The following is a 13,110-nucleotide window of genomic DNA, read 5'->3' as shown; positions in this document are numbered from 1 at the left end:
TTTTATTTGATGGAGCAGCCTTGGATGAGACAGAATCAATAAAATATTTAGGTATTACAATTGACAACCAGTTGAACTTTAAAGAACACATTACAAATATGTGTTCGAAACTTGCTTCAGCTTGTTATATTCTTTTTCGAACACGAATATATTTCTGTATATTTCTGTACCCGTATATTAAAAATGGTTTACTTTGCCATATTTCATTCTCACCTTATCTATTGCAGCGAGTCTTGGGCATTCACATTTAAGACATACTTAGATCCCATCATCCGTCTTCAAAAAAGAGCCGTGCGCATAATGACCTTCTCGCACTGGCACTCATCTACACCTTTATTGTTCTCAGAGCTACTCCCTTTTACTCTTGCATCCGAAATGAAAGTTTGCTGTGTAGTAAATGCCATTCTCCTGAATGCTCACCCTTTACCAATTACAATATTTGTTACACCCAACAGGAACACCAGAAATGCAAGCAATATAAACTTTAACCTTCCTATCACAAGAAACTTTTACGGCCAGCGCCTAATACAGTATGTCGGTGTAAAAATATGGAATAATATTCCACTTGAAATTAAAATGGCAAATAACTTTTTATTTTCCATCAAAAGATTTTATTTTGACAGAATTATATTATTACAACACTAAATAAAAGAGATAAGAAATGCTTACATTTCTGGCGCTACCAAATGTGTATGTCTTGGTTGTACTATTCATTTTCTTCAGATAGGGAACTGTATTCCGTGATCTCTCAATTATGCAAGTCGCCTAAAATAATTTGTGTACGTGCATGCCTGCTTTTCATTTCTTTGCTGTTATGTATTTTGTTTTTTTTTTTTTTTTACTTTACTTTGTGTGCTCATTGATTGTTACGTTTGCTTGTGTATAAGCCTGAAAACATTTGTTACATATCCTTTAGCGTGTATCCACTGCTGTGCATATGTATGTATGTATGTATGTACGGGCCCAAACTAGCTTCGGCTATTGGCCCAACATTTTTTGCAATTTGTATATTTATTGAAATAAATGATTGATTGATTGATTGATTTAACACTGGTATTTTGCTTTTGCACAGCATAAGGATCCACATTCTGACAAAAAAAATGGAAGCATGTGTTGCAAAATTTTCTGATTGATTGAGAGAGGTCACATGGTCCCGTGACATCACACCTCACCGGCCTATTAGTGCTTAGCAAAGTCACATAACCTTCTGACCTCATGAACCTCTTCACCAATCAGAAAATTTCGCAGTCATGTTGGCAGGCAGACTGACACTGATTTGGCAAGTGGCAGTTGACAAGTGGCATGGTCAAGTTCAAAAGGTTGTAGCATCATCCACAGGGTCGCAACCTCAGCTAGACTGCATTACAACGTGCCTCTGAAAAAAAGCAAAGTACCTTTGCTACACAGGAAAAAGGTCTCGCCACGGTGAAAAATTCTGTGACAAAAAGAACAAAGTATGCATCTCACCAGCGTACGTTCCATCGGGGCACTCGTGCCAGCAGGAGCCCTCCTGTGTGAGGTGGCGCCCCGCAGGGCAAGATAGGCAGTTGCTCTCAAAGGGGCCGTAGCATGTAGCACAGTCAGTGTGGCATTCCTCACAGGTGAAACTCTCTCGACTTCCAAACCTTCCTGCGGGGCACATCTCCACACAGCCATCCTGTTCAGAGAGAAGCACCACAAATTGTGCCAGATAAGACAGAGGGCATCTGTAGTACTACGAAAACAGTTTATTCTCCCTGCCTTTCCTCTTCAGTCTTTCACATCCCTCTCAAAGTGGTAAGTACGGTCAAAGTAAGGTTGAGCGATATTTACAGCATTTGAAAAGAAAAGTGAACATATCACTTTGGAAAACAATGCAAAAACTTAAAGCTACGTATAATATAACAGAAAAAGGATAAAGCCAAATGTAGTTCATCTTTATGTTCAAAAAGCGCGGTCATCAAACTTTAAAAATGTTAGATATGCTAGCATTCTTGTCAATTTGCTGTTCATGATTCACTTATGTTTGTGCCCATTCGATATCAATAGCACATACCAGGCATAAAGCACGGCTTGAATGCAGTGCAACATGGTTTGTGTGTAGAATGTTACTTTTAACATTACCAAGATATTGTCAATAAAAGAGCAATCACTATGAAAGAATGATGCACTTGAGACTTGTTTAGATTTTCAAAAATCTACATTTACTGGAGTACCCAAACAAAAACCTGAAACCACAGTGACAAAGAGATAATTAAAGCACTGAACCACATCCTTCAAGCTGACATATCATTGATAAATGTTAAGACTATCTTAAAGCTAAACACAGCACGGAGTCCACCCAAATGAAACTGAAATCCCGCCTAGTAAGAAAAGCCAACAACTAAATAAATCATAACATTGAAAAAGCAAGTATTTGGGTACTGACATTTCAGTATTGCATATTAGAATGCACATTTATTATTACTGTCATGGCCACTGGTAATACTCAGTGCAGTAGGAATAATGTATAGATAAGCTATTTGTTTTCACAAGCACACTATTAGCAGGGCTATTGCAGTATTGCCTATACTATTCTATTGGAGACAAAAATCTCTGAAACGTGTCTTGCGATTTTGAACAAGAAGCCCAATGTGGACGAATTAGCGCCTCGATAGCACATGCGAGAGAACTCAAGTCCAACTTTCACATCTACAAGTACGGCCTGAAACTGCTGCCTATAAGAAAGCTATACACTTTGGTTGCTGTTCGTGTGTTCCAGAAACTTTAGACCCTCATAGTACGATCAAACATGGTATGCATGAAATCAAGGTTCCAAGCAGAAGCAAGGCAGCTGGTGAATGAGTGGTACCTGTTCGAGCAACAAAAACTTTGCTTGCGCAGCACACGAATTGCGTGCCAGGCGGCTGCTTCCTGCCTTGGCAGCACCTGTGTCACGAATGATGTACGAGCTGTGCGGGCGTGGACGCAACTTGATTGGGTCCGTATCAGTGCCGTAGAAGATGAGGTACCAGTGCTTCAGCTTGCCAGGGAAGAGTGAACGGCGTGGCCCATCGCTAGTGATGATGAGGCGCCAGGTCCCTGGTGCTGGCTCACCCCAGAAGTGAACAGACATGAAGGGCCAGTTGTTGAAAGTGTCCTCCTGCATAAAAGTCCGTAAAACTCGCTTGAGAAAGTTTCGTAAGTTCAAATGTAGCAGTAATGTTGACGTAAAATACGAGCAAGCCATGCCTCTAAATTTATTCTAGAGAAGCTGAGAGTAGTGCTCTACTTATTAATGCGACATTATTGGATTCTACACTGCACAAAAAATTATGGAGACACTTAAGCTCTGCGTTTAAGAGTATGGCGTGACAGCGTAGGCTACCAGCCCACCAGGCCATCGTATGAATGTGCCTGCGTGGCCTATGGGCAACGTGAATGCAAGGGTCCTGGCAGGCTGATCCTGATATCATCCTCCCGTATGAAAGGAGGAGCCAGAGTTGGCAGCTCCTGCCAAACGTATGTCAGGCAGCCCTATGTCTAGTTAGTGCTTGCTAATGCCAGCTGTCAGCTACCGCCTGCCAGAGCCATGCTCGTGATTTTTCACTCACAACGGCAACGCCTGCTGACGGCCGCCGATGCCGGATTTCTGGTAAACGGGGCCTGTAACGGCATTAAGCCTGTTGCGTATGTCACCAAATTCCCTGATTGGTCAAGAGAGGTCATATGGTCTTGTGACGTCACACGCCCCACTGAATATTCGGTGCTCAGCCAGGTCAAATAGTATGGGCCCTGCATAATTGCAATGTCACCCCCAGGGTTGCAACCTAAGCCAAACAGAATAACAAAGTGCTGCTGAAGAATGAAAGCACTTTGAGGGGCCAGTCAAAAAAGCAAAATATAAAGCCTGGAACCTATCTAGCTTGAATTCTACCTGACTTCATCTGCCATATACCAAACAGAAGGACACAAAAGAGGCAAACTGTAAGGCAAAATGACAAGGAAAAGCAAAGTCAGCGTAAGACTTGAATAACTGAGAACACAGAGCTCCAGGACTAACATGCAATATGCAGCTTCAACATTACCCTTGTATCCTTTCACTTAGTGGCATGCAACCAAGCAAGTCATTTGCTTGAGGCATCCTGGCCTACCTTGGCATCATAAGAGCGAGGCAGGAGGACGTGCGAGTGTGTGCCTAGTGGAGACACAAGGGTGATGCGAAGATTTCCACGGGGCAGAAACTGGAGTGAGAGCACCACCTGGACGTGTTCTAGAAATCGCACCGCATCTCGCCGACCCCAGCAGCCACTGGCGTTCATCTGCACCTCCAGCCGCTCCCCTTGACGGTTTGGAATGGTCCTGGATTGTGAAAGAGTAAAGTTGAGGAGCTAGACAGTTAAACATGTATGTTACTATGTAGCTTTTATTTATGCAGTGTTTCATGTTTGTTTTTTGTTACTGCGCACTTTACCCTCTTTGTATCTTGGTCTCGGGTATTTCTACCCTTCTACTCGCAATGGTTTGGATAGCTCTATAATATTTATTCCGCTAATTCACTAACGCGCTGCAATATTAATTATTCCTGTGACTCACTTCCTTTAATTCTTTGGCAGTACAAAAACAATACATTATGCGAGGAGGAAAAACATCCAAGCATTTCACTTCTCGTCTTCCTTTGTGCTGCACACATACAGTGCATTTCATGTCTATCTGTCCGTTCTGTTCAAATTCTCCTGCACATACTGCTGGACGATTTGGGCTCAAGAATTGTCCAAGTGTTAGCATGTGTGGGTCTGCATTTTTCGAGACATAATTTAACAACAGCTTTTCCCCTTCACTATCCAATATCGGAGACTAACTGCAGCTGCCTGTGGCAGAACTTTTCGTCAAGGTGAGGGGAGCAGCTAATTTGACACCATCTGGCAAACAGTAAGGCCCGCACCACACTGACTGTAATATTGATTGACTTGTGGTAAGCCAGATGGCATAGTCTGTCAAATCAGCTGCTTCACTTGCTTTGAAAAAAAGTTCTGCCTTGGTAAGACTGCAGTTTATCGCAGATTCCGAAAAATTCTAGCAAGTTCCAATGTTAAACGCTTACTGAAAAATGTGGACCATAAAAAACTGCCTCGTGGTTGATGTTTGAGCCCAAACAGTCCATCAGTATGCACGAGAGAATTTTTTACAAGCAAGGCCGATAAATATAAAACGCAGTGTAGATAATTAAGAAACATGAAATAATGACAAATCAAGCCCCTTCCAGAAATGGTGCAGTAGCTAAACCTAACTGAGCGTATTACAAGTTTTCTCCTATCACCCATTCAACGACACAGATTATATAGCTTGCAATGCCTACTGACGATGCTGCCAGCTGCATCGAAATAAAAGAACGCACCATCCAGTGTCTTCTGTGTCAGACCGGCAGACATGCTGTGGTGGAGCAGCAGTCCATTGTTCAGCCAGAGCTGTCATGGCATCCGCATCCATCAAGCCGTAACCAAATTTGTGGCTGACTGCAAGGAGAGAGGTATACAATGCAAAAAAAAAACAAACAAACAAACAAAGAAGTTCTGCAAATATAAAAATTAAAATTCTAATGCTTACAGCTCTACTAAGTGGACAAAGTAGTCAAGCCCACTTATGTAGTCCACTTTTCAGGGGCATGTCACATACGTTAAATGAAAGTAATGTGCACCAAACTTCCACAAGCACACTAATATGAAGCAGCGGACACAACATACTTGGTAGCAATAGTGCACGATGCAGGATAGCCTGCATGCTTCCCTTGTCTTCTGTCCTGCTTCTTGCCTTGACCATGAAATGTGGCCTGAGGCCACACAAACAAGTCTACAAGTTTAACCGAGCATGTCAAGCCAATCCACTTGTCCAGTATGCGGCCAAACCCATGACATCCCTGAGTGCACTAAACCCCCACTGCCAAATCAACGAGATATCAGGCTGCTAGGTGTTTCTTGACGTGTTAACAATGTGCAGCCTGCAAAGCCTGCATCCAACATACAGCAGTTCGTAACATAAAATTACAGCGACGCAAACTGGTTTTGGCAGTTTTTTCAGGCCCATTCGCTAATTCAGACATTTTTTTCTGGTCCCTTGAGGGCCAAATTAATAAGAGTTTACTGTATGGATAGATGAAATGGAACATAAGAACATCCCCTTTGCTCGTTTTTTTTTTTTTTTTTCATTTTCTTTTGTCCCTTACATCTAATTTTATTAGTTCATCTACAACATGAAAGGGAATATTATTTTGTCAACCACTTCGTCATTGTAATTGCTAATATTTTTTTTTTTTTTTATTTCTACCCTTCTAACCTTATGCCACCTTTCTGTTTTTCAGCCACCAAGCAATTGCTTTCTTCTAACTTGCGCCGCAGATTCATTCACTCGACCCCTGGTGTCTCTAAACCCTAAGGTCTCAGGGAGAGTGACTGCGCCTGCATCGAGATCCGGATGGATAATATCACATTCGAGTATAATACGGTCAATTGTTTCTTTGGATTTACAGCGCATTGCGCATGTGTCATCTTCCTGGTTAAATTTCTTTGGTAACTGCGTGTTGTAAAGCACCTAGGTCTAATTTCAAAAAGTATACGCCACTGCCCATTGAATTATCAAGGAAGATTTCATCCTGATCTGCCTTTTCCAGTTTCGATATGTTTCTAGACTCTACTTCTTTTCCATAGAATTTACCCAATTTTTATCTATCTTTTTAACCTGTTGTTTAACGCTCTTTATTTTTCAGTTCTTGGGCCCTGCGTACTCAGTGATTAGTTTCCTGGTTCTTTTCTTTCATTTTATGCGACGCTTTATGGGTATAGGTATTTAAATACTTTAGCTGCCCACCTGTTACTGTCCATTTTCCTTAGACGTTTCTCATATAATATTTTACTCTCAGCTTCTCGTACTTCGAAAGATGCCCAGCATTATCTCCACGTATTGCCTCGTTTGTGTTTTGCTATGGGCACCTAGTTCTAATCATCCAACAGCTCTCCGATTTCTTTCTACTCTCGACTGTGCCTCTGCTTTTAGGCCCAAACCGTATCCACGAAAGCAGGCCCTGGCATCATGATTGCTTTCCAAATGCCCCTCTGCACCTTATACCGATTGTATCCCAACAATGCCCTATGCTTCATTACCCCGGCACTTTTTCAACCTTTTGGTATAACACACTGTTTGTGCTTTTCCATGTATGCCAGTCCTTGGCTTACACATACCCTGAGATATTTGTACTCTGCCACTGTGGGTATTTCTCGGCCTTGCTGCAGTATCTTTGCAGCAGTGTCTGCAGTGTCTTTGCAGTGTTAGAAATGATATAACAGCTACATATAACAGCTGCCCACCTGTTACTGTCCATTTTCCTTAGACGTTTCTCATATAATATTTTACTCTCAGCTTCTCGTACTTCAAAAGATGCCCAGCATTATCTCCACGTATTGCCTCGTTTGTGTTTTGCTATGGGCACCTAGTTCTAATCATCCAACAGCTCTCCGATTTCTTTCTACTCTCGGCTGTGCCTCTGCTTTTAGGCCCAAACCGTATCCACGAAAGCAGGCCCTGGCATCATGATTGCTTTCCAAATGGCCCTCTGCACCTTATACCGATTGTATCCCAACAACGCCCTATGCTTCATTACCCCGGCACTTTTTCAACCTTTTGGTATAACACACTGTTAGTGCTTTTCCATGTATGCCAGTCCTTGGCTTACACATACCCTGAGATATTTGTACTCTGCCACTGTGGGTATTTCTCGGCCTTGCTGCAGTATCTTTGCAGCAGTGTCTGCAGTGTCTTTGCAGTGTTAGAAATGATATAACAGCTACATATGGTGTCATGCAGGCCCTTCCTGTACAAAAAAACCAGGTGTACGGAAGCCTGTGCAAAACTTATGCCGGATTTTGCAATAGGGTTTATAATTCTGTGTAATTAATTTTTACTTCCAAATACCATGTGAATTCTAAAATAAGATGAACAGTGGTTGCTATTTTTTCATTTTCCATTCTTTTTTACTTGTCAGATATTTGATAATTGCAGGCTTTTTTCTCCATATTTGTATTCGATTCGAATTCGAAAATTTCAATGCTCGCACACCCTTACTTGTAATCTATTTCCTCCTCTTTTGTTCACAGCTATGCCAAAGACATTGCAGCAGTTTCTTTATCAAAAAGACAGAAGTTCGTTTGTGTACTTGATTCATATCTTCATGAAAAATGTTTCTGAACCCCCTGTTGTCAAATCTGCCATTTATGAGTCTCCAGAGCTTTTCTGCTCAATCTCAGTGTTACTTCTGTCCACAAACAAAAACAGACACACAAACTGAAGCCCCGATGCTGTCATTCAAGTGGGAAACATGTTTGCTGCCACTGTGGCATGACTACGCCTGCAATCAAGTACAGACAATCGCTTCGTGCCCTTATGTCTCCTCAGTCTAGCCAATTTCCTTCCTTTCATTCGCCTAATGTTGACTGATGTAATGAATGACAGACAGAGCAGCTCTCGATTAAAACGCCTTGTATGGGCTAAAAGAGGGCAAAATGTTCATTCGTTGAAGAAAACGCTGCTTGAAAAACCATTCCAAAGCATCTATGAAAAAAGCGCCCCCTTCCTCCTCTATGCAAGTACGCACCCCTGCGGCCAACTCCATTTGTTGTCCACCCTTCTTCGCCCAGCAGCGGCTCTGGCCGAGAAGTCATCACAACCAGGTGCTGCATGTCACGCCAGGTGAGCTTCGGGCTGCACGCATGGGCAAAATGGAAGCGACACGTGATGGGTCACAAGTAATACAAATACTAGAATGCACTATGAACTTAACACCACAGTCCTCTTACAAACGGACATAAGAGTCAGAGAAATGCAGGCTGAAAGGCATCTTCACATCAGGTAACACCTATCACACTGTATCACACTGTAGCAAAACAATATACCCGACTCTTGACACCTTAACCAAACTTCGAACCCAAAATAGACCAAAAGTTCGGTTGAAATATCTGCAGCTTAAGTAAATTTCAAATTGTTTAATTTGAACGTTTGGTTCTTCAAACTGACTCTTTTGTTCCTGTAAAAATAAGGGGTATTATGATGGATCCCTTTAACTCATAATTAATGAGATACCATAATGTGATCGTCTAATCAGAAAACCGGAATCGGGAAAAAACACCATTAAGCATTTTCCCGATGTGGCAATCCAAAAGGGTCACGAAACAATCCTTTTAGAGTTCAATGAATTTCGGTGACGAAACTTTGGGACAGCCTAAGAAACAGAGCATATAAGCAGAAAAGAATACTTTCGCAAACTCAATCTTTTGTACGTTTTTTGCAACTTCCAAGCCACATCCCCCCTCAAGTATTGTGTCCAGACTAGCACCATCCCAGACCGTGAATACAATCCTCGACCAGAACAACTCTTATGGAAGATTATTCGCCACAACACATACAATATAATCCTTCTAAATAGTTAACACTGCGGTGAACTACATGTCATATCAAGTAGGGTACCAAATTAAAGGACACTAAACAAAGACATCATGGGAATAAACACTTAAGCTCCATCTTTAACAGTGTGATGTGATAGTAGTATTAATGGCTGTCGTCTGCTGGCTCACCTTGTGGTTTCTCTTTTGCCTACATGTGCTTTGCTACTCACTTAGTCACTAATCCCTTACGTTAGGCCGATACTATCTCGCACACACCCATTAGCATAGTCATAAGCTACCACGCTATGTGCAAGAGCAGCCGACATAGATATGGAGCCTTAATTTAACCAAGCCCTACGAACGAGCCTGAATTGCTTATGGGGTGCATGTTGGGACTCAGGATGCAAGGGTCCCAGTGGGATGCATTCCCAACTCACCCGTTATCTCAACTTAGCTGCCTGAGTTGGCAGCTTCTGTCAACTCGATGTCACGTGGTCTTGTAATGTCCCACAACCCACCAACTAATAGTTCGCCCAAAATCCTGACAATGTTAACGCTAACAATGCCGCATTTCGACGCTACGGCAGTAAAATATAAAAGTAAGCAAAATGAATATAGATATTTCCCTGGCATACACCACTAGTGTTCCCTTTGCACAAAAAGATTGCTGCAATGCTGAGAAAATCTCAAATAAAAATTTTGTAACCCTTGAACATTCAAAGACCCCCTTACCCCCCATGTTAAAAACAAGCATTTTCACTGTTGTCATTACATTTCACATATTTGATACTTTTTTTGCTTGGAGAATAATTGGGAATCCAAAAAGTACCTTATCTCATTCCCAACAAAACAAAAATTTTTTTTCCAAAAAGAGTTTGGTGATAGTAGTTTTCCTAAGGGCTGTGCTCTTGAAAAAAAGTACTGATTGAAAAAAATTGAGTTCAAAGATTTCAAAATATGGTATTCAAATTTAAGGCCCAAATTGATAAATCAAAGTGGCCTGGTGTATAAGTTGGGCCGTCCTTTTCAACACGACACTGCTCTGTGGCGACTGCTTCGAGTTGCATCCTTTTTTTTTTTTTTTAGCTTTAGAGCTGTCCAGTGCTCTTGTGTGCGCCTGTGAAATGCTCTCTCCTTGGTTGCTTACTGGGCATGCCTCTTCGTCCAGGCTCCATATTCTATCACCAGCTTGTCGAACACTTCGGTTAGCCAGGTTCTCAGTGGAGTGAGAACAACGTTTGAAGGTTACGTGCTGCGTTTCAATCAATCCAAGCTTCTATTTCGATTTGCCAGCCAATCTGCTGTTGCCAAGGCCCAAAATTTGCCTTTTCTTCCTGTTTTTTCTTTCTTTTTGGCTGTCTACTGTACTCTTGATAGCTGGTTCTTTTTGTGGCTAGAGAGTGTGAAAAACAGGCATTCTAACTTAGGGATACACTCCATGGTCAGTTTCTTGCCCGCTATGCGGCTACGTTTTGAAATCAGCGTTCATGGAGGCGAAACAAAGAGGTGTCATGTGCTGTGTGCTTTCAGCGCATGTTAAAGATCCCTAGGAAGTCAAAGTTACTATGCATCCCTTCACTACAGCTCCTACAACAAAAGTATAGAAGCTTTTTTGGTCAAAATTATGATTTTAGCCCCGCATCTCCCCTTATAGTGCAGGCAGTCTCAGCTGCCTCGCTACACCTCACCCTCCATCAAAAGGCAGATGATCTTTGCTGTCTCCACTGCATCGTGCACATTTGCATCTCATTGCAGTGTGCCTGTATTGTTGAAGTAGGCTAGGTGGGTGTGAAAAAACTAAGAGGTTATGACGGCAGCCACAGACTACAGAATAAACTGCTGATAGCACTCATGCATATATACATTGGCGATGACGATGCGAGTGTGTGGCCTTCGGTGCAATGTGTGCAATGTGTGCTATTATAGATTGCTCACGTAAGCTTCAAGGGGTCTTCAAAAAGCACGCAAGCAGCAGTCACATTCAAGCTTACTGCATCCAACACCACGTCTACGTGAAAAATTGAATAGGCATTGCTCATTCATTGCAAAAGAAGGTTCGAAGCCCATGAAGTATTAAGTTTTCCACTTTTTAAGGTGAAAGCCTTTCTAGGCTCATGGAACGAAATCCTGTGTGCGAGCGTTGTGCGCAAGATGTGCACGGGATCTGTGCGCTAATGAGTCACTTGTCAATCATCCTGATGACATCAGAAAATAAAAATCCTGCCTCCACCGGGAATCGAATCTCCATCCCTCAGATCCCCAGCCGAACACTTTAACCAACTGCGCCTCGCCCGGGATCATGAAATGCACATCCTAATTCTCCTTTTCTACCATGATGATGATAGTAGCTATGACAATGATGCTGCAATTAGTGATAACGACAATGATGACAGTAGCAATGGTAATGATGGTGCACTGAGTTGATAATGATAATGAGAGCAAACTTGATGCATCGTGTACACCAGAAATGCTTAAGCTTTCACATTTCTGCAGTGTAGATTCCACAGTGCTCTTGAAATATTTTTTTCGAGCCTTCTCTGCCTTGATGTAAATAAACTCAATCATTCATTCCCTCATCTAATGACACACCATGCTGTAGGTCATTGTGCATTTGTTCATGAATTATGCAGCAAGTGTGATCACTGGGACATTTGTTGACTCTACTGTGAATGTTGCAATTTCTCCGTTGGCAAGTTGCCTCCTGTAGTTCGTAAGTGGAAAAAAAAAAGAATCGTGATTCATGATATGTTACACCTCAACGGCAGTGAAGACTGCCAGCTGCAGCTGTTGGCAGAGAATGCAAGTATAATCTCATCCTCAATCATCTATTTCGGACTGCTTAAATTCTAACACTAAGCATTCTCGACTCCCCGCCGCGGTAGTGCAGTGGTAAGACGCCCGACTACTATGTCGAAGTTCCCGGATTCGATCCCGACAGCAGGAGGCTGTGTCTCGATGGAGGCGAAACGAAACACAGCGGCAGCGGCATCCGCGTGCAGTGCAATGTCAGTGCACGTTAAAGATCCCCAGGTGGCCGAAATTACTCCTGAGCTCTCCACTACGGCACTCCTTTCTCTCTTTCCACTTTCAGAGCCCTCCACTACGGCACCCCTTTCGCTCTTTCCACTTTCACTCCCACCTTCCTCCCTTCCCTTGCAACGCAGTTCAGGTGCCCGCAGAACAAGTGACAGAACAGATACGGCGCCTTTCCTTTCCTGCGAACCAATTATTATTATTATTATTATTATTATTATTATTATTATTATTATTATTATTATTATTATTATTCTCGGCATCATTCACTGTGTTGCTTTCCTCATATTCTGGTCGTAACTGCCCACTGACATGGCGAAATGGCATTCAAGAAATCTCATGAATAAGCACCCATGATAATTGTAGGAACTTGCAAGCCATGCCGTCACGGGTACTTTGCTGTTCGAAAATTTACTGAATTACTACAAACAAGTTTTTTATAAATATGACATAGTATTTGCGATCAGGTGATTATAACCTATCAGTCTAGCCTGCATACTCTATTCCCCTTTAGAGTCCGTTTAAATAATATTTAGCAGATATTTACTTGGCTTCCAAGGCAAGGGCACAGATTCCGGCTGCCAGTGGAGCGGATGCTGATGTTCCTGTATGTGCCTGGGTGCACAGTGTATCTGAGTTTGGTTTCCGATGAAATGACAGGTCCATGTCAACTGTCACCTGAAACAAA

At 42.3% G+C, this 13,110-nt stretch overlaps 1 protein-coding gene across 1 annotated transcript in view; it reads right to left on the bottom strand.

Moving 5' to 3' along the window:
- The window catches only part of Fur2 (furin-like protease 2), a 65,077-nt gene that overhangs the window by 19,299 nt on the left and 32,668 nt on the right, over nucleotides 1-13,110 (bottom strand). Inside the window, exons 9-14 of the mRNA XM_084595146.1 lie at nucleotides 12,970-13,100; nucleotides 8,603-8,709; nucleotides 5,357-5,474; nucleotides 4,113-4,320; nucleotides 2,831-3,121; nucleotides 1,468-1,657 (exon numbers count right to left, since the gene is read on the bottom strand). Coding sequence (XP_084451272.1) covers nucleotides 1,468-1,657; nucleotides 2,831-3,121; nucleotides 4,113-4,320; nucleotides 5,357-5,474; nucleotides 8,603-8,709; nucleotides 12,970-13,100 — 1,045 coding nt within the window. The remainder of the gene's footprint in view (nucleotides 1-1,467; nucleotides 1,658-2,830; nucleotides 3,122-4,112; nucleotides 4,321-5,356; nucleotides 5,475-8,602; nucleotides 8,710-12,969; nucleotides 13,101-13,110) is intronic.

Source organism: Amblyomma maculatum, chromosome 2 (assembly GCF_055883805.1).
Source record: "Amblyomma maculatum isolate TAMU_Amacu chromosome 2, ASM5588380v1, whole genome shotgun sequence".
NCBI classification, from domain to species: domain Eukaryota; kingdom Metazoa; phylum Arthropoda; class Arachnida; order Ixodida; family Ixodidae; genus Amblyomma; species Amblyomma maculatum.
This window is presented reverse-complemented; position numbering and strand designations above follow the sequence as displayed.